The sequence below is a fragment of the Cibotium barometz genome, chromosome 20 (assembly GCF_041138505.1).
Source record: "Cibotium barometz isolate CiBa-2024 chromosome 20, ASM4113850v1, whole genome shotgun sequence".
NCBI lineage: Eukaryota > Viridiplantae > Streptophyta > Polypodiopsida > Cyatheales > Cibotiaceae > Cibotium > Cibotium barometz.
Window position 1 is genome coordinate 20,858,141 of NC_141065.1, and position 21,375 is coordinate 20,879,515.

Consider the following 21,375-nt stretch of genomic DNA (forward strand, 5'->3'; position numbering starts at 1 on the left):
GATTTCACTTTAGTTAATCCTTGTTTGATTGTTTTTCTTATTATTTAATCTCATGAAGTTTATTGCTTGATATAAGCCTCCTTAGCAATGCTAAATTTCTACTCTCCCACCACAATGCTCACCCATGAAATCTTAGTTTTGTAGAGAGTATTTTTTTAAGACTTTCTAAGGATGGGTTCCTTGAGGGCCACAAGACTATAGAAATAAATGCACATGTCACATGCCATCAAAATAGTGATTGGATAGTTGAGGGTATTTTCCCATCACCTTTAGGGTCGAGTCTAGCATATCCCGTATATGTAGATTATGTACCACTAGTGAGATGGAGGATGAGGAGCACTATTTATTCAGATGCCCGCCCTACAATAGATACAAGGGAGATTTTATTGTCTCTTTTAGGACAGATTCAACGCCCTCTCATGGCAGGTCATAAAGTATGAGGACCAAAGATGTAGCACGCATTTACTGGAGCTTCACCACAAAGAGGTCGTGTTGAGGTAGAAGGCTAAGAGACAAAGCCAACAAGGTGACTCCCGAAACTTCATTGCAAATTTCTTGTGTTATAGTCGCAGGACCAACTAGGTTCACGATGGCCTACATGGACACATGATTTTGTGGCCCCAGGGATGTCATTAGCTCGTCATTAGTGAGAGTGTGTACAATGAATGACATAATTTATAGATCTTGAGAATTACCCTTAGGATGACAAACAATATTACCATTATTTATTGGGACCAGTTTTTGATGACATATTTTTTTCTATTGACATGTTGAAAGTGTTTTTTAAAACAAATACTTTTGGGGAAAAATAAACGAGTAAATAAATAAAACAAAAATAAGAGCTGTGTGTGCATGTGACGGTGTGTGTGTACGCCATCGCTCATTATTTGGTGTTGCTGTTGTTTTTCGAAGGGACAGACAGAGCACATATGGTGAGCGAAAGAGGTGAAGAGGCTTCTTCAGCCCCCCCCCCGCGCCCCCCTGAAGGCAGAAGCTGCAGAGGCTTGTTGTACTTCTCCTCCTCCAGAAAGAGCAATGGCCGCAATCCCCTCTGCCTCGGACTAAGCCGCCCTGAGGATCAAGGTTAGATCTACCATCAAAATTTATGGCCTTCAAATTGGAAAAATAAAAATCTATGGTAATTGCTGCATCATCCTTGTGGTTTTCTTACATCAGAGGCAGTGATGCTGTGCTTGAAGGCACTGATCATATGCCCGTACAAGGAAGGACATGCCGTACATCAGAGGCGTTGATTTTTAAAATAAAAAAATGCGGCACTTGGAAGGTGCATAATAGCACTAATGTTCGGCTGGTTGCACATGGAAAGGGGGGACCCATCATGACTGCTAGTAAGCCTCGCCTGTCTCATGGGTGGTTTTTTTTTTCTCCCCCTGAGTAGATCCTTTTGCAGTCACAAGGTCTTCTGGGTACCTGCTGGGAGGTGGTTTGGTTTCCCCACGCAAAGGCGTTACAACTTATGGCCGCATGTGGCCACAATATCAACAGGGTTACAACTTGTGGCCGCAAAGTGGCTACGGTACCGCTTGCACGGATTTATGTGTATTCAGCATGCCATATACCAAATTAAAGGCTTATGATGTATAATGAGGGCAAACTATCTCATGCCATATGCCAAATTTGATTAACCATGCCATACATCAGTGGTATTAATTTGATGTAAGACATGAGTGGTGCTGCATATCAAAGAGAAGTCTGTCATCCTTAGAGTGTTGGTTTGTTTTGGTGTTGGGGGGGGGGTGGCAGTGAACCTTTCATGATTTTCCGTAGGCAACCTTACCTGTCTAAGCATGAGCTGGGATTTATGTGTATTGAGCCTTATGATGTACGTTATGAACTTGGCTTTAGGGGGTAGACATCTCATACCAATTATCAGATTTGATTAACCATGCTATACACTAGTGGCATTGATCTGCTGCCAGACATTGCATTGCACATCATCTTACATAAAATATGCTTGCTGATTCCTGAAAAGATAAATTTTAGGCATTTTGTGGAATTGATCCCATGATTAAGAATCTGATCCTAAAATATTTTTTTTCTTCCTACATAGCAGATAAGGCATGCTAATAAGTACCTTAATTACCCTGATCATTTCTTTGACTTTGTCATATTCTTCAAATTTATTTGAAGCAAAAATATGCAAAAGAATAGGAAGTGAATAAGAGAATGACAAGGAAATGATTTATTCTTTCAACCTAACCTATTGTATATTACAAAGCTGTAATATTGACAATGAATCTTACTAGGTTTGCTGAAAACTGAATTCTTTCATGCTGGTCAGCCAGCCCACAACTAGCACAAAATGGTTTGTTTGCCTGCCGAGCTTGGCCGGCCTGTGGCTGAACTTTGGGTGCCTAGCCAGGGGCAGTCTGCTTGCCTAACGTCTTGTGACTGCTGTATACAGGGAAATCTTATTCAGGGAAGATGAATTAAGTTGATTGTATGGTACCTGTGCATCAATCCTTGTGCTAATAGAGTTAAGACCAGGCGAATTATCTTGTGTGCTCGAGTGCATATGTTGCATGAACATAGGAGGTTTTTGTTTTTCTGAATCAATAAGGACTTACAGATGGCCAGTCTCTCATAGGTTCCTTGTAGTGTAACGCATGCATCATGATGCATATAAAAGGAAATGTGCAGCCAAGTTGAAGCATAGGGGAACAGCAAATGGTTTGGAGCGTGGGGGACAGAGAAGGAAAGAAGATGATTCGTGCAAGTTTTGGGAATATAAGTACATGCTGAGAGAGTAATCACATGATTTTTCTCAAACTTGCCCTCTTTTTTATAACCGGCACAATTCTTTAGCTTCCCATTTTTCAAAACACTAGGACAAAGTTGCTTAGAGAGTTGAGATTCACACTTATTAGAGTGTCTGTGGGCTCTTGCCTGGGTGGTTATTGCACCACATTACCTATTTGGGGGTGTGAGGTCAAACTCTGCCACCTAATATGTATTGCATAAATTTCTCAAAAAACATTCGAGGGCCCTCAAAGAATGATTGGGCAGGCAACATTAGGAATTGGCATGTAACATTAGAGCATGCAAAGGTTGCATGGACAATAGAAAAAAAAACAATGAATAATTCCATTTAGTGGTTGGATTTGAAGAGAGGGGAGTATGAAAGTTTTGAGCACCCTCACAGTGGGTGGCATTGCTAGTTAAATCAAGGGCGTGCATGTAAGTTGTGGTTGTCTTGCATGAGAAAGGCATCTTGTGTGAAAGAGATGAGATGATATAATCCATATGATAGCACCAAACTGCACGGAATGGGGCTTGAACCCAAGGTCTCTCAGTTATGAGTCCAATGCGTACACTACTATGCCAAGATGGAGTGGAGTTGAAAGGTGCCTCACAAGAAGATGGAGTTGATTGGTGTTATTACAGTCATATATTGATATTTATAAGGGTGCTAACTTTGTCATTGGCTTTTTTGAAAGAGCAAACTTTGTGCTGCAAAATTATTGGCAAATATTTCTTACTCTTAAAATTTCTCTGGGCATTGGATTTTGTGCAGTGCACAATTATATTGCTGGGAAGTCCGAGCAGGATGCTACAAAAGATGGCAAATCACTTCTTGATTTCAAATATGCATGTGTGGGTTATTCTGTCCATCGTGATAATCAGGCAGCCACAGGGTCTGGATTAGAATCGGATAAGCATGCAGAGTTGCCTCTATGTATGGGTATAGAGGTATGATTCTTGGCCTCAAGGTGTGTACGTCGTCCTTATTGATACAACTCTTCTCTTTGTGTTCCCTTTTTCTGCATAATGAGTCTTAGAAAAGTGCTAGTTTGAATTTCTGCCATCTAAAAACATAGACGGGCTTGTCAGTGGGTCCTGGCTATTGCACCAAGCTTCTGAGGCGGGTTCACGAGTTGAGGAGTGTGAACCGTGACACCAAGTTAAATGCATGACACTCTCAAAAAGAAGGGTGCTGAATGAGAAAACACCACTTCAGCAAGGCAAATGCACAATAAGGGGGAGGGGGAGAGAGACTCATGGAGATGTAAGAAAAAAGGAGAGTGAATCAAGGGATACTAGGGGGAAGGAGATTGGTGGGAAGAAAGAACAAAAGTATAGCTAATGCTGGATTATCCATAAGCAACCATCATTTGACCATACACGGGCTATCATTAGAAGAAGCCCTAAAATATCATGAATGTGTGTAAACCACCTCTTCCCATGAGGGTACTGATCTTCCCCATCTCCACGGGTCTTCAAGATGCCATATGTGATAGAAAAACCGAGCTGAAGCAAATAATACTTCCACATATATTAGAGATGCAAAAGACTAGTGAAATATAAACTCGGGCACCTTGAACAGGACGGGCAGAAACACCACGGCAACTAAAACAGGTCAGGGCAGCACCAATAGAGCTGGTACAGAATCTAGAACAGTAGGTACATGGGTTGGTACAGCAAGTACAATCATTGGTACAATAGGTACACTGGCGGTACATCAAGTGTAGAGGGTTATACATCAAGTATAATGTTTGGTACAACAAGTATAATGGTTGGTATATCAGGTACATTGGTTGGTAAAACAAGTACAATGGCTGGTACAACAAGTATAGTGGCAAGTACACGTGTTATAGCAATAATATTGCCATAGAAAAGCTAGAGAGGTAGAAAATCCTTTTGTAGAGGAAAGTGTAGTGTAGAGACACCCCATAGAGTGTTGTTGTGAGGATTATGTTATTAATCCTGCATATTGTGTACTAATTACTACTTAAGTAATTAACTTAGAACAAGAACCTTCAGGAGAACACTTGAGACAAGATTGAATTGACTTGTTGTTATTAAACTGAGTACAATAGGTCTCTTATATAGGAGATGAAGAGACACATTTGAAGAGGCATGTCCTTTGATGAAAGGACATGACCTTCGACGAAAGGGTACAACTTTTAGGCTAAGGGATGTGTCCAGTCGATGTAGAGGCACAACCATTCACTAAGGGATACAACCATTCGTCGAAGAGATGTGGCTATTCGATGAAGAGGTACATCCTTTGACGAAGAGTCGCAACCAGTCGAGGGTAGGGGTTCCCTTTGGCTGGTAACTCTTTGCATCTGCAACAGTAATCAGCAATGAAGAGAGAATCTGATATATAAACACGTCACAATCGTGACATTCCCTCCCACTTAAAATAAGATCCAGGGGTAGTTGTTGAGTCTCTGGAAGAAGGGAAATGATTGAATTGCTTTTGCATCCAAAGCTCTGGCTGCGAGATCCCATGTCATGGCATTATTGTTGACCATAACAATCTTGCACATACCAAACTGAATATTAACTGCATCTGCAACTTGTCTCATCTTTACCGAAAGTATGAGAATCATATCTGGAACTCTTTTGTTAACATCATTGGTAACTTCGAGCTTTGTCCAAGAAAAGACTGAATCTTTATCTGCTTCAAGTGAAACTATTGGTAAATTATCTGATTGTGTCACCATGCTTTCCGGCTGAGAGGCGACAACCACCTGTTGAATGTCTGAAAGGGATTCCACTGATTTTTCTGGAACACAAAAGTCTTCAAGTGTTGTCGTAGGTTGAGAAGAAATATCTTCCATATGCTTTTCTTTGCTCAGAAAGTTGTTCTCAGGACAAGTTATGTCCAAAGATTCATTTGCACCACTGAAGGTAAGGACTGGAGTCTTCATTTTTGAAGAAGAATCATCATTCACCACGACTTCAGGTATCTGGTCAGAGGCAAAGACTTCGTTTTGCACGGGCGGTGACGAGGCTAGTGCTTCTGCCTGGGTCACGGCAAGAAAAGGGGTTGTGGACATTGTATCTGTCACACATGTACCAGAATCTTCTGAATCTTCAGCTTTCTCAGCAGGTATTAAGGCTTCCAATGTAGAAGGGGGAGGTTGAGGTTGTTTGCGCCTCTTAGACCTCTCAAGGATCCTCTTGCACAACGTGAGAATGAGTAAGTCTTCAACACTGCCACCAAGAGCTTGCAAGGACTTGAATGTAGGGCATTGCTCGCGAGGGGAAACTTGTCCAACGTCGCGGCGCTCACGACCGAGTACTCGACTAGGGTCGGACACACGTGCCACTAAGTAAGCCCATCTTGATATGGCTGATTTCTTTCCAAGATGTGATCCTTTGGAAGCTTCATGTTGCTGCTTCTGTTGCTGATGATTCCAATAAGAAGTTGGTTGTTTAGAACTGTAACATTTCCAAGAATATACATGCTAAGGCTTGCGTTGCTCGCACGAAGATACTTTGTGTCTAGTTGTCTCTGAAGAACCATGCTTAGGGTGAGAGAATTTTTGTTGAGAAACATGTTGAAGCTCATCGATACGAGCTTTTGGTTGTTGATGGAACATGGCTTCAAACCGCTGGAATGCAGCTTGTTGCTGGGCATTTTGCTGCTCCAAGGATTTGTTTATAGCCATCAATATGGAGACCATCTCTTGATCATAACAGTGTTCACCGCATCTATCCGGCACTCAGATAATCCTGGGGCAAATGTGGTGCCTGTGGTGCAGGAACTGGAACTAGTGCGGGAACTGGTTCGGGGAATCGGGAATAATGATCACCTCTGGCTCAGAGACAGGGGTGAATCCGGGATGACAATAATCTCCTACGAAGGGAGAGGATTCGCTGGCAGTTCATCTTTGGAAACCTCGTCTACATACAAGAGATACGGAACGGGCACATCGAAAACTTCATCTGCCATTGCGTGCGCAAGATGGTGCTCGCAGATGGGCCAGCGCTGGAGGAGAGAGAGCGAACCCAGGGAAGTGGCTGGCAGAATTCGCAGATGAAACCACACGCTGCTGTTGGCCTTTTTTTTTTTTTTTCAAATCGCTGGCCATGGGGTGCTCCTTTTTTTTTTTTTTTTCAAATCGCTGGCCGTGGGGTGCTCCTTCGTTTTTTTTTTTATGCGCTGAAGGCTAGCCGTCGGGTTCTGTCTTTTTTTTTTCTTTTTTTTAGACTTAAAGTGTGCGCTGATCAGCGGCGGCTGGGTTTCCTTGTGCTGGCGGGTGGCCGTTCGGTGCTGGCTGCCGGCTGCTCCACGTACGTATATAATAAGGCTTATAATTAAGCCTTAAGTTATAAGGCTTGTTGTTTTTTTTAATTTTTTTTTTGTGACGCGTCGCCGGTGCGCCCCTTCGAAGGCTTGTATGCGTCGCCGACTGGATGCGAGGAGGTGCGCCTTTTCGAAGGGCCGGATCACGTCGCCGACTGGAGGGTGCGTTGCTTCGAAGGGTGTGCCACCAGCAAAGCGAAGAGGCGGGCAGTCACTAGTCGGCTGGTGAACTGAGGGTTGGCCGCGCTGCATGTATCAACGAGGACTTAGGACCGGCAGCTGCTGCTAAGCAAGCAAGGGCTCACGCCTGCCAACACTACCACGCCGACCCTCCAAGACATTAAGTGAGTGCCCGTAGGTGTATCGCCATGGGTGGAACTCGCCTGGAGGGCGACCATGCACGGAGGCCGAAGGGCAACAAGGACCCGTCTACGCACGAGGCGCGAGGGTAGTGACTCCGGGTGCACGAGGCGCGTTCACGGGACCACCGAGGGCGCGGGACGGCTACAAGAACGCCATCGGGATGGGACGGGGAGAAAAAAAATTCAGCGAGGCTTAATCTTTAGGCATCTGCTGCAGGTGAGAAGATCTTTCTTCTGCCTCCATACAACACCGGGTAGGGGAGTAGAGCGGAGAGGGTGAGAGGCTCACAACCGTAGGCCCGGGAAAAAATTTTGCTCTGATACCACTGTGAGGATTATGTTATTAATCCTGCATATTGTGTACTAATTACTACTTAAGTAATTAACTTAGAACAAGAACCTTCAGGAGAACACTTGAGACAAGATTGAATTGACTTGTTGTTATTAAACTGAGTACAATAGGTCTCTTATATAGGAGATGAAGAGACACATTTGAAGAGGCATGTCCTTTGATGAAAGGACATGACCTTAGACGAAAGGGTACAACTTTTAGGCTAAGGGATGTGTCCAGTCGATGTAGAGGCACAACCATTCACTAAGGGATACAACCATTCGTCGAAGAGATGTGGCTATTCGATGAAGAGGTACATCCTTTGACGAAGAGTCGCAACCAGTCGAGGGTAGGGGTTCCCTTTGGCTGGTAACTCTTTGCATCTGCAACAGTAATCAGCAATGAAGAGAGAATCTGATATATAAACACGTCACAATCGTGACAGTTGTAGACAAGAATGTGAGCAACCAAGATGGTAGAGGCTAGTTTGCAGCAATAGAGCTTGCTCAAATGAAGAAAGAGGGCTTCAATTTATAGATTTGGGACTCTCATGAGCTAGAATGGCAAGTAAAAGCTATAATGACAAGCGGAGAGCTGAGGTGACAAGTTGTAACACGTGGAAGCTCTGGGAGTCATCTTTCAGCCCTAAACACCATTTAGAACATGCTGATGCAAAAACGCAGACAGAAGGGAGAGTAGAGAGAGAGAGAGAGAGAGCTGGAAATTCAGTATATTCATACGGTACAAAAAGGTACCCAGTTCTACAGCCATAGGCTGCCTTGAAAAGGTAGTGAAATACCCTACTCTAGTCCTAGTCTAGACCCACACCCAAAGGGGGAGTGAATGACTAAATCAATGAGCAAACTTGCCTTTTATAGGCTGGAGAATATCCCATGGACTGGCTGACTGCTGGTCGGCCAGCTCCAAGACAAATAATTCACATACTGATGCAGCCGACAGGGAATACTCCACAGAAAATGCTCCTAAAATCTGGTTCTATTTTGATCATCCCTTCTTTATCTTGTTGCCTCCTTAGGGTTAGCCCCTGTGAGAAGCATGTACATGTGTGTGCACATGACATCCCCCTCTGCTAAACTTGATGACGGGATTCCAATCTGATTCTTGGATGACTGTCATCATCCCGTACTATTCCCGGAGTCCCTCTGTCATCCTTCCTACTCTGGCAACCTTTTCACTGAATGCTCAGCCTGGTCTCCAAAACCACTCTGACCCTGAATAAAATCTATGCATCTGTTCCATCCAGTCCCCAATCTGTTCTTGCCCTGACTCTGAACATTGTCTTGGTCTTCATTCTTGAGAAATGAGTTTGGCAACTCCACCCCTTGGAGGATAATCCTCCCTTGGGACTGTTGCCCGAGAACCTATCTGGCTCATAGGACTGCCATCCCCTGTGGCTTTGTGGAACGCCACCAACAAACCTCCTGGGAGCTCTTCTCGATCTTGTGTTCCTTGCCTTGGGCTTCATATCCGTGCACTTTCCTGTACCTTGGACCTGAACACCATCATATGGGACTGAAACAGCGTTTAGCCTTGCTGAGCCTGATGCTCTGATACCAATGTAACACACGGAAGCTCTGGGAGTCTTCTTTTAGCCCTAAACACCATCTAGAACATGCTGATGCAAAAACGTAGACAAAAAGGAGAGTAGAGAGAGAGAGAGCTGGAAATTCAGTATATTCATATGGTACAAAAAGGTACCCAATTCTACAGCCATAGGCTGCCTTGAAAAGGTAGTGAAATACCCTACTCGAGTCCTAGTCTAGACCCACACCCAAAGGGGGAGTGAATGACTAAAAGCAAACTTGCCTTTTATAGGTTGGAGAATATCCCAGCAGTCGGCCAGCTCTAAGACAAATAATTCACATACTGATGCAGCCGACAGGGAATACTCCACAGAAAATGCTCCTAAAATCCGGTTCTATTCTGATCATCCCTTCTTTATCTTGTTGCCTCCTTAGGGTTAGCCCTTGTGAGAAGCATGTACATGTGTGTGCACATGACACAAGTGTCACTTTGATCCACAGTCCTACCATGTGTCCTAATTTAAGAGAAGGTCCCCCCCATATTTCAACTTGTAGACATTTTGTCAAAGGTGCTAGAATAGTACCTCCTAGATTTTAGGAGTATTTCTTTGTATTTCACCTTATTAGAAATGCATGTGAGCACCATTGTGTAGAAACATGTTTCAATGCTAGTTCTCTTCCAAATTCTGGGGAGCTTGCCATACATGCTTTTTACTCGACACTTGAGCTCCAATGTCCATTTTTGTGTCAAAGAAACCATCTCGGGAGCCTAGATCAAGCTGCAGATGCTTGATCTTTTATGCTGGATAATCTTGTGGGGATCCCCATCCTCTATATTTATCAAATACAACTACAGCCGAATACTCGATCGAGGGTAAAGAGTCCTAATATAGCAATGGCCTATTGTTCGGCTATCTAGTAATACGCATTACGCAGTTGCACTAGAAAATGCTTATACTAGGAAATGCGTATGATTCCCCTGCATCATGGCTTCTTGTCCACTCGGCATAGTCCAGCCATTGTTCATATCAAAAGACTCTTTTACATGAGTCTTGTATACAGAAGCTTTCTCCCATGATCAGGGCTGCCACAACCATCTATAGCCTCTCACCCTATGAACAACATCACACCCTGACACATCCAGTGCTCATGCATCACAACAGACTCCCAAATTGTCTCCCAAAAGAGAACTCGCATCACAGCACAACATACCATACAGTCGACACACCTGTACCAACCCTCTTTAGCTTCCAAGGGTACTATCCATCTCTGTCATGGATTCCCTGTCCAATCAGTAGCAAGGTTGTACCAAACATGTGTCCATTCCTGTACCTTGTGCTTGCATGTGACCTATCTCCTGAAGAACCATAAACATGTTTCCTCAAGAAACCTACGACCTGTTTCCCGTGAAACCCTTTGGCTTGTTTCCCTTTGAAACCTTTGTCCTGTTTCCATACAGAACCATTCAACAACAGCACCAACAACACATACATCTAGTTACCTACTCCCTCATGAAACATCTGGAAACATAGAGATGCCCATAACTGTAGGTCCCTCTGTTCCTTTCCAGCAGGAAGAAAACAATCTGCTCCATGAGCATGCAGCCATGTGAGCTTGCATCACTCCCATGCCAAGGAACACATTCAAGTGACCTGTACTTGCAGCCGGAAACCCAAACACATAGCTGAATTTGCTGCCAAACAAAAACAGCCCATAAAAAGTCTCTAGAATCCACTCTCCAAGCTGCCAAACCCCTTCTCCCAAAAGAGAGAAAGAGAGCGAAAAACGCATGGGCAAAGCTGCTGTCCAACCCGACGCTCCCTGCTGTCCAGACCTGCCAGTCCTCAAAGAGAGAAAACATGCTCAATCCAGCCCCGCCTCCTAGCAAGAGAGAGAGAGAAACTTGGCAGTTCAGCCTGCCGGTCTGTTGCACAAAAGGAAGGGCCCTGCTGAACTGTTTGCTGCCTGCAGTCTGCCCGCCACTCTCCAAGAGAGAGATAGAGAGAGAGCGCGCTTCAGTCCTGTGCGCCCTGCTAATCTCTCCCTATGCTGCAGCCCAACCAGCCTGCCAGTCTCCTCTCGAAAAAGCATACCCTTCAGATCCAACAGGCCACCAAAGGTTATGAAACCTTTTAAATTAAAATCTCTTTGTCCCCTTCACACTTGGGGTTGTCCACACATGGGTTTCTTATTTTTAACTCCAAACTCATGCCATTCACACTGTCCACCATGTCCCCGTGCACACCTGCATACTGTCCAGAGAAAAACTGTCATGACATACCCCCCTCTTGAAAAGTAGCAAGGGTCCTCGATTGCACATAATGGCATAATAAGGCATCTTATGAGCAAAGACTCCCCATATGACAAAAGCAATGGCCCAAGTGCATGTGGGTGATGAAAAAAAAAATCATCCTGCACAATAAGGCCACACCGTCACGTGAAAGTGACAAACAACTCTTGCTTGTTCCTTCAGAACCTGCAGCAAGTCTAAAACCAAGTGGAAAACGTAACCTGTGTTAGCCAAAAACAAAACCATGCATCATTCTACATATGACACACATATGCATGACACATTCGCCCATGGGCATCCCGCAGGACCCACGATTGATGGTACAACATGAGCATATGAAAGCACTCAATGCATCCAAACAATACATCCACGAAGTACTTCCCACATATGTCTCATGGCCATCCCGTAGGAGTCACACCCAGTGGTGCATCCATGAACATAATAAAGTACTTGATGTATCATACCACCATACATGCATCACACGACACAATCCAGAGTATTACCCAAAGTATTCTCAATGGTACCAGGATCCAATGGCACCAAAAAGTGTATGCATACATGCACAAATAGAGTTCAATCCATATATCCATGAACCAAACCAACTCTAGGACTGCTCGCAAGACTTATGCCCTCCATAGAGTTATCCATAGTTGCAGTTATAGTTCAAGGTGCGTCCGACTGTGAACCATACACAACTTTACCATCTCATGTGACTAGTTGTCACGACCCTATGTTTTTCTCTGGACAGTATGCAGGTGTGCACGGGGGCATGGTGGACAGTGTGAATGGCATCGGTTTGGAAGTCAAAAAGGAAACCCATGTGTGGACAACCCCAAGTGTGAAGGGGACAAAGGAATTAAAATTTAAAAGGTTTTATAATCTTTGGTGGCCAAGTATTAAAGTTCAAAAGGTTTTATAACCTTGAGTGGCCCCTAGGCTGTTTATGGGGGCTACTCTACTTTTGGAGGACACGCCTCTCTCTATCTCTCTTGCTTTTTGGGAGAAAACAGGGGGCTGGCAGGCTGTGCTTCAGGGTTGCGCTTCAGGCCTACAGTGGCTTTTTGGAAGGACTGCATGCGGCTGTGCTGTGATGCGAGTTCTCTTTTGGGAGACAGTTTGGGAGTCTGTGTTGGTTTTGGGGCTAATCGGTGTCCGTGTACTTTTTGCAGGAGCACGCTAGCTCCCCCTGTTTGTCTTCCTTTTCTTGGTCCTCAAAGGTGTTGAAGTGTTTTGTGTGCGTGTTTGTTTTTGCATCGCCCTTTGGTTTTGTCTGAAGACCGAGGCCGGTTTACAAGGTTTCGTTGCCGGGACATCATCGACTTTCTCAAGTAGGTGAGCCCGTGGTTACTCTGGTCGGGACAATCGCTAACTTTCCTAAGGGGGTGGACTTGTGGTTGTCTCATGAGAGTCACATCAAAAGCTTCAACATGTGGAAAGTGAAAATGAAGTGCAGGAGGCAGTGCAGGATTGTGTGTCTTTGCCTTTATGAGGTGAAGAGCAAAAGCTGAAGATGAAGCTAAGGAGAAAAGACACCAAGGACAAGAAGTAGTCGGCCAGGAACAAGAAGTAGTTGAAGTGTTATGGTGCAAAAGATGGGTTGAAGGCTTTGGCTTTCGGCACTTTGTCACTAGTGGTATCTTCACGGAGGCTTCATGGGTTCGGAAGACAGTTTCTTTCTATGTTTAGCAGTGGTGTCTACTATGCTTCATTAGGGACTTGTGCTTACCACTTGGGTGGAGTGCAAGCAAGTTTTGGGTGCCTGAGGATGTATCAGATGAGGCTCAGACGGAAGTGGAGGAACTTGATGAGGTTCTTATTCCCGAGCAGATACTGGCACATAAGGAAAGAAAGGTACGAGGTAAAGTTCCCCGTCGCTATCTTGTGAAGTTCAAGAACTGTTTACTGATGGATGCGAAGTGGATGGAGGAGGGTGACTTAGCAGATTCACCTAAGGTATTGTAGCTTCATCTTGATGCCTTTGAGTTGGAGCCGACTCTTGCTACGGCTCATTCAGGTTCAGCAGAGCTAGGGTCTGGAGCATTGCCTGATGCTCAAGAGGGGGGTAGCACCTCCACTCCTTTGTTACGGACAGGCTCAGTTGTCATCTAGGAGTTGCTTGGTGACATCTTTGTATTCACCCGAAGGTACTGGAGGTTGACAGTACATCTGCTTATGGGACTTCTATGATATTGTGTACTAGTCACAAGAGATGGTAAAGTTGGGTATGGTTCACAGTTGCCGCACCTTGAACTATAATTGCAACTATGGATAAACTCTATGGAGAGCATAAGTCTTGCGAGCAGTCCTAGAGTTGGTTTGGTTCATGGATATATGGATTGAACTCTGTTTGAGCATGTATGCATACACTTTTTGAGGTATTATTGTATTCTGGTGCCATTGGATCCTAGTACCATTGAGAATACTTTAGGTAATACTCTGGATTGTGTCGTGTGATGCATGTATAGTGGTATGATACATCAAGTACTTTATTATGTGCATGGATGCACCACTGGGCGTGACTCCTGCGGGATGGCCATGAGACATATGTGGGAAGTACTTAGTGGACGTATTGTTTGGATGCATTGAGTGCTTTCATATGCTCATGTTGCACCACCAGCGTGGGTCCCGCGGGATGCCCATGGACGTAAGGCTTGCGAGCAGCCCTTAGACTGTTACTTTAGATTAGGTAGTGCATTTTGAGGAGCATATTGTTTGCGAATGCATATACGTGTCATGCATATGTGTGTCATATGTAGAATGATGCATGGTTTTGTTTTTGGCTAACACAGGTTACGTGTTTTCACTTGGTTTTAGACTTTTGCTGCAGGTTCTGAAGGAACAAGCAAGAGTTGTTTGTCACTTTCACAAGACGGTGTGGCCATATTGTGCAGGATGATTGCTTTATCACCCAGATGCACTGGACGGCCATTGCTTTTGTCATATGGGTAGTCTTTGGTCATAGGATGCCTGTCATGTGCAAGAATTGCCATGGACATTTTCAGAAGCTAATCCAGAAGGGGCAGCCAGAAAAACAGACTAGAACTAGAATTTAGGAGCATGAGGTGCAGAAGTGGCCAGTGTTGGACTTGGGGCAGGACATGGAAGACATGAAGGACCTGTCGGCTGCGTTAGATGCTGTCGGAAGCAGGGAACTGTTGTCTTCTGCAAGAAGACCAGACGGCACTGCATTTTTGGAGAAGACAAGCCACATGACTCCTGTATACAGAAGCTTTCTCCCATGATCAGGGCTGCCACAACCATCCATAGCCTCTCACCCTATGAACATCATCACACCCTGACACATCCAGTGCTCGTGCATCACAACAAAGACTCCCAAACTCTCTCCCAAAAGAGAACTCGCATCACAGCACAGCATACCATACAGTCGACACACCTGTACCAACCCTCTCTACCTTCCAAGGGTACTATCCATCTCTGTCATGGATTCCCTGTCCCCTGTCCAATTAGCAGCAAGGTTGTACCAAGCATGTGTACATTCCTGTATCTTCTGCCTGCATGTGACCTATCTCCTGGAGAACCATAAACATGTTTCCTCAAGAAACCTACGACCTGTTTCCCGTGAAACCCTTAGGCCTGTTTCTCTTTGAAACCTTTGTCCTGTTGCCATACAGAACCATTCAACAACAGTGCCAACAACGGCATACATCTAGTTACCTGTTCCCTCATGAAACATCTGGAAACATAGAGATGCCCATGACTGTAGGTCCCTCTGTTCCTTTCCAGCAGGAAGAAATCAATCTGCTGTGTGGGCATGCGGCCATGTGAGCTTGCATCACTCCCATGCCAAGGAACACATTCAAGTGACCTGTACTTGCAGCTGGAAACCCAAACACATAGCTGAATTTGCTGCCAAACAAAAACAGCCCATAAAAAGGCTTTGGAATCCACTCTCCAAGCTGCCAAACCCCTCCTCCCAAAAGAGAGAAAGAGAGAGAAAAATGCATGGGCAAAGCTGCTGTCCAACCCGACGCTCCCTGCTGTCCAGCCCTGCCAGTCCTCAAAGAGAGAGAAAACATGCTCAATCCACCCCACCTCCTAACAAGAGAGAGAAACTTGGCAGTTCAGCCCGCCGGTCTGTTGCACAAAAGGAAGGGCCCTGCTGAACTGTTCGCTGCCTGCAGTCTGCCCACCTGTGCTCCCTGATGAGCTATGCGCTGCCTGCAGTCTCCTCTCGAAAAAGCGTACCCTTCAGATCCAGCAGGTGCCTCCCAAAAAGCATGAGATAGAAAGTGGCGCATCCTCCAAAAGTGGAGTAGCCTCCCAAATTAGCTTTTGGGCCACCAAAGGTTATAAAACCTTTTAAATTAAAATCTCTATCCCCTTCACACTTGGGGTTGTCCACACATGGGTTTCTTATTTTTAACTCCAAACTCATGCCATTCACACTGTCTACCATGTCCCTGTGCACACATGCATACTGTCCAGAGAACAAAACAGGGTCATGACAATGGATGTCTAGATCCTCGGATTCGCTTACATAGGCTTGTTTCCTTATATGCATCGACGAGGACATGAATTGAACAAAAGGAGGGAAGTATGTTACTTGCCGATATGCCTAGGGTTAGGGCTGGGGACGTGAACCCAACTTAGGGCTTAGCTAGGAAGTGAGGACCTGGAGGGTTCACATGTGGACTAAGGACGCTAGAAGGATGAGGTCCTGATTGGCTAAGAGCTTATAATCAATAGCCTAGGGCTAATAATGTTTGCTAGTAAGTATCTCTATGTTTGACAACATCTGCTGATATGTAATGTTTCTTTTTTTCTCCTTTTCATATATATATATATTGGCCAGCATTAATATTGGCCACAAGAGGGCACCTGATTTTGACCAGGGCCTGTGATAAGGTTGCTCAGTGGGGACCCTAGAGAACAGAATAATGCATGTGAAGTTGCACACCATTGATTTAGCCATCTACGTTCTTTCCCAAGGGCCCATTCAAACTTAAGTTACTAGCAAAATAAAAACTAGTACCCCATAATAGTTAATTTTTGAATAATCAATGAATTTTGCCATTATCTTTAACTACATGCATGATCTGTTTTTATTTTGGTCGTCATCGTAATTACCCACATCAACTAACAAAAAAATCAGAAGTGTTCAATATCTTTACATTATAAAGGTGAAGAGCCTTTCCCATCTTTGTATGCACTGAATGCTGATTCAGTGCTGATTCAATAATTTTTGAAGATGATGGCTGAAAGGAGGGCTCCAGATGGAACGACTGTCACGAAGCAAGAGCATATGAATCAAAAAGGTCATCAGAGTAACGAAGGTTGGTTTTCCATTATCTTCATTTTTGCTAATTTGAGTTGTTTACTGTATTTAAATAGCTGGTCAGAGCTGGTCGGATGATGGGCGAAACGCAAATAGGCTAGCCAGGCAGCCACAAGAAGCAGCCCTCCGGCTGGGAAGGTGGCCTAGAAAGGGTTTTAAAGTTTGTTTCTCAAGTGAGAGGCCAGCTGATTGAGCAGATCTGTTGTGAAAAAATTGGGCACAAGATATGTCCTGATTTTAGTTACAGGGCTAGGATAGTGCTTAACCTGGACAATGTAGGCCTAGGGGACACCCAAGGCGCTAGTTAGAGTGCTAAGATGAACGGTCCAAAAGGGGGCTTTAGTGTTGTTTTGTGACCTACTCCAGATCATGCTTAGGTTTTTTAGTTTGGTAAATGCCATAAATAGCTGAATTAGGTCTGTCTTATTGCAATGGAGCTAGTACTGTTGTCTGCAGGATCTGCCTAGCAGTGCTCATATTCTTCATACGAAGGACAACAGGTGGATTAGAAGTAGTGCGTTATTAAATATTACATCCAAATTTTTTGTGAGAGTTTTCTGTTTCTCAACTGCCATTCCTGAATATTTTTTAGTTTCAGAGTTGTGAGATGTCTTGCTGAGCACTGACTTGTTTTTCTATTGATAAATCAGCTGCACCAATAATGCCACGGCCACCATCATCGTTGCGGCCTCCAAGTACCGTTGGCAGCTTTCCGCCTGAAGAGTTCAGTACAAAGTAAATGCACACCTTCCTTTTAAGTTCCGTCCTTGTTCTTGTGTGGTTTTTCTTTGCGCAGCACTATCTAGGTCCTGGGTCCTTAAAAATGTATGATATCATGCAAATACAGAGATGGTTTTTAATTAAGTCTACTTACATACATTACATTTACAGGCTTGACTTACACAGTAGGGTTGCTAAATATCTATTTCAAAGGAATGTATACTTGAGATTATATATGTGCGTGTGCGTGCGTGCGCGTGCGTGCGTGCGTGCGTGCATGTGCATGCAAAAACATATTAATACCCTCTGCGTTTGGGCTCACTTGGAAGTGAGGGTCCAGTATATGCACTCTACAGGCCGAGAGCTGAGGTGCTTCTCATAAGGCAGGTTGCTACAAAAACTAGCTATTGCAAAGGGGAGAAAATATATTACCAGCCCCCTTCACACGGGGCTTTACTTGGGAATGAGGCCCAGTATGCACTCTTTACAGGCTTAGAGCCTAGGTGCTTCTCATGCTTCTCATAAGGCAGGTTGCTGCTGAAGCTAGCTGTTGCAAAGGGCAGGAAATACTCTAGCTATGTTCTTGAATTGTGGTTGACGCTACAATGGACTCATGGAAATAAATGGCTGCAGGTTCATTCGCAGTGCAGGGTTAGTTGCCGCCGCTGTCGGAAAGAATTTGTCTCGTGTTGGCAACTCTATCAAGGCAGTAGCTGGCGACATTTTTCACCCTGATCGGAGCCGGCCTAAGTAGTGTTTAAATACGTGCTCTTTTGGCAAAAAAGCCACAAGGTTGAGCACTCTGAGGTGAGTGCATGATGACACATTGCCCAAAGCTCCAGCATATGGTCCAAGTCATATGCTCATTATGAGAATGGCACCTCTAAACTGTTTGTGGTCACAGGAATATTGTTTTCTATAAAGCTCAAATTTTATGCGTTAAGTTGAGCAATTCTTATGTACATCTATCATGTGGGTGGGCTGACCTTTTGTAGAGATCATCTTGACTTTGTCTTCAAGTTTTCTAGCCTTGTAATAATAACTACTTGTAATTTGCACTTGATTGTTTTGAGTCTTTCTTTAAGAGCTAGGGAGTTTCTCAAAAGGTGGTGGGTTCACTTCGTCGTCTCCCATTCACCACCATGTTAAAGGTTACTAATGATCTTACTTTATCAGTTTATACCCTCGGAAGCAGGATCTAAATATGGGGTCCACATCATATTCCCCCATCAATAAGCACCTACCTATTTCTTTTGAAAATTGGGATCATGCTGACAATGCCTTGTAGGCTTTTGAAGGAATTGATGATAGGCTTATGAGGAAATTGATTGTAAGTCTTGAAAGAATACAAATTGAGAATCACTACTCCATCGTTTGGATCACATGGTCTCTAGGCCTATCTTCGACATGATCACATTTTTCTTAAGTAGCTTCTCATCTTTTAGTGTGTTGAAGCATATGCGCATCTTCACAAAGTTGTCCAAGCCCATGCATAGTCTTGGATTCACATGGAGGAGGAGAGTCTTGGGCATGGAGAATGATTAAAAAGAAAAGGAAATTGAGAGAGAGAGAAAGAAGGGGTCTTTTGTAGCGTCTACGGAAGACCCCAAGGGTTTATGAGACCAAAAGTAATACAATGGTACCATGGATATGTTGAGCCATGGAATGGAAAACTGAAAGAAAAAGTAAAATGAAAACATGTGATAGTACGTGTGATCAATAGATGATCTTGTGCAGAGTGAGATATGTTGTGATTAGCTAATGACGATACCCACCTCAAGCAAAATCGATCTGATGGTGGAGTGAATGTCATGCCTCTGTGATGGGAGCGTGTCATGTCGGCGGAGAACCTCACGAATCTGTCTGTGTGTGGTGGAGGGTCTTGATGCTTTGGGTCAGTGAGGTCTGGCTCGCAGAATGGATCGAGCTCTCTCATTAAGAACTCTTCTAGGGCGTGGAGCTGGCGCGTGGGTATGGGTGTTGGGCTCTGATGTCGTAGTAGAGGAACTATTGTGGGCAATGGAAGTCACACGGAAACTAGTTCTTGGTGGAGTAGAAAGTTAATGGTGACATAACTCCACGACCAAGGGATTTGTCTGTATAGTCTAGCTACATAATTGTGAGACTCCTATCCCTCTATCTATATAATATTATGTTGGTGGAAATTACATGAAGGGTAGAGTGACACAATTGGGGCCACATATCACAATATCTTGACGCTTGGTTATTTGTCAGCTCTTCCTAGACTGACTAGAACAATTCTTACGAAAGGAAAAGTGTGATTCCATATTCATATCCGAAACAATGTGAATAATCGCAAGTTGGACAAGACATCATTACTCCATCCAAACTCTGAGCAAGTCAAGTCCTTCCAGTTGCATAAATCTTGGAGAGGTTTTCTCAAGATGTTCTTTTTTTAAACTTCCTTGGAGTCACTTCCGAGTTCTTTTAGGAGATTATGAGCTTCAAGTTGAGTACTTTGCGTACAAAGAGGGCCTTTCTAAGGTCATCTATTTAATTCTCTTATTTGGCTTTTTTCTTGATGTTGAAAATCTTTGAGAGTTTTACAATCATTCTTTAGTGTACACTTATTGACATAGAATTAGGGTCTTCTTTTTTTCTTAGAATTCTCAATATTATGTCGACTAATCCCAACTTTGGGTTTGCTCTTGATCGGTTCCATTCTTGGTGAGTTGACAGTTCTTTCATAAGTTTAAGAATCTGGTCTCTTTAAACTAAACATTCCTAGTCCTCTCTTAATCTTACAATCTCTATTCTATGCCTTTTCTAAGGAGGATTTAAATTTGTGCACCTTAATGCACATAGGACTTTCGCTTAACAACTTCTCATCCAAGGATTTAAGATACGATTTTGCACTTACTTGGGTAGATAATGTGCTTTCAAACCCTTGATTTTATTGAGAAAATATGATTTTCCTCTCTAAAAGTATATCGTCTTGAAGTATTAAAGGTATTTATCATACTTTTCACAATTTGGCTTTTAATCTTTTGAATTTAATCATAAGGTTTTTGACTAGACTTATTCCTAATTCATCCATGCATACCTAATGCATGTAGACAAGCACTCTCTCTCTATAATACTTTTAGAACATTCTCTCTACAATTCCAATATCAGTATGTAAATTACACCTTAATTTTTTAAAGAGGTTCTAAATTCCCAAAATCAATGATTTAAATGCTTTGGGTGATGCCTCTCTCTCTACTACTTCTTCCTTCTCTCTCTAGACACGGGGTATCTCTAATTTCAAAATTGTATGTAATCTTCTTAATTAAATTACTAGTCCACTTTTTATCCTAAACTTGGATATACCTCATTTATGTATACCAGTACACCTAGGCTAATTTTCTATCTCTAGGAATTATTTAACCTAAGGCTTTTTAAAAATTAATTAAAAAATATTTTTTTCCTAGGCCTTGGATAACTTATCTGAATCCTTATTTTCACTATAGTACTATGCAACAAGAGAATTCCTAGAATTTAATAAGGCATCCTCAAGGCTAAGCATAGGTCCTAAGGTTGTAAGGTCAATTTTAGACCTTAGAGCACTCTTTTCTTGGGGGTTGCGTAGAAATGGAGAATCCATTAATTTGATTTAATTTAAACTTAATGTATTATGGAATATACATAATTAAGTTATAAGGAAATGAAAGAAATTATAAATTTTGAATAAAGAGTCTATTTGTATCTTGATAATAATAAGCTTGTATGGGAGGTGCAATACCTTTCGTGAAGAGAATTGAAACATCCTTCT

At 43.5% G+C, this 21,375-nt stretch overlaps 1 protein-coding gene across 1 annotated transcript; it reads left to right on the forward strand.

Moving 5' to 3' along the window:
• Positions 1-794: 794 nt before the first annotated feature.
• Positions 795-18,666, forward strand: LOC147627653 (uncharacterized). Its single transcript, XM_086814575.1, has 5 exons — positions 795-1,083; positions 3,536-3,711; positions 16,797-16,881; positions 17,534-17,618; positions 18,237-18,666. The coding sequence occupies exons 1-5, from the start codon at positions 930-932 to the stop codon at positions 18,355-18,357; spliced, it is 621 nt and encodes a 206-aa protein (XP_086670701.1). The 5' UTR covers positions 795-929; the 3' UTR covers positions 18,358-18,666.
• The last annotated feature ends 2,709 nt before the right edge of the window (positions 18,667-21,375 follow it).

Bases quoted from the DNA above. Each gene is read 5' to 3' on its own strand.
- LOC147627653 (XM_086814575.1), top strand. From the start codon at position 930: ATGGTGAGCGAAAGAGGTGAAGAGGCTTCTTCAGCCCCCCCCCCGCGC. The intron at 16,882-17,533 runs GTTGGTTTTCCA...TTGATAAATCAG, and splicing joins AGGTCATCAGAGTAACGAAG to CTGCACCAATAATGCCACGG. The intron at 17,619-18,236 runs GTAAATGCACAC...AAATGGCTGCAG, and splicing joins CCTGAAGAGTTCAGTACAAA to GTTCATTCGCAGTGCAGGGT.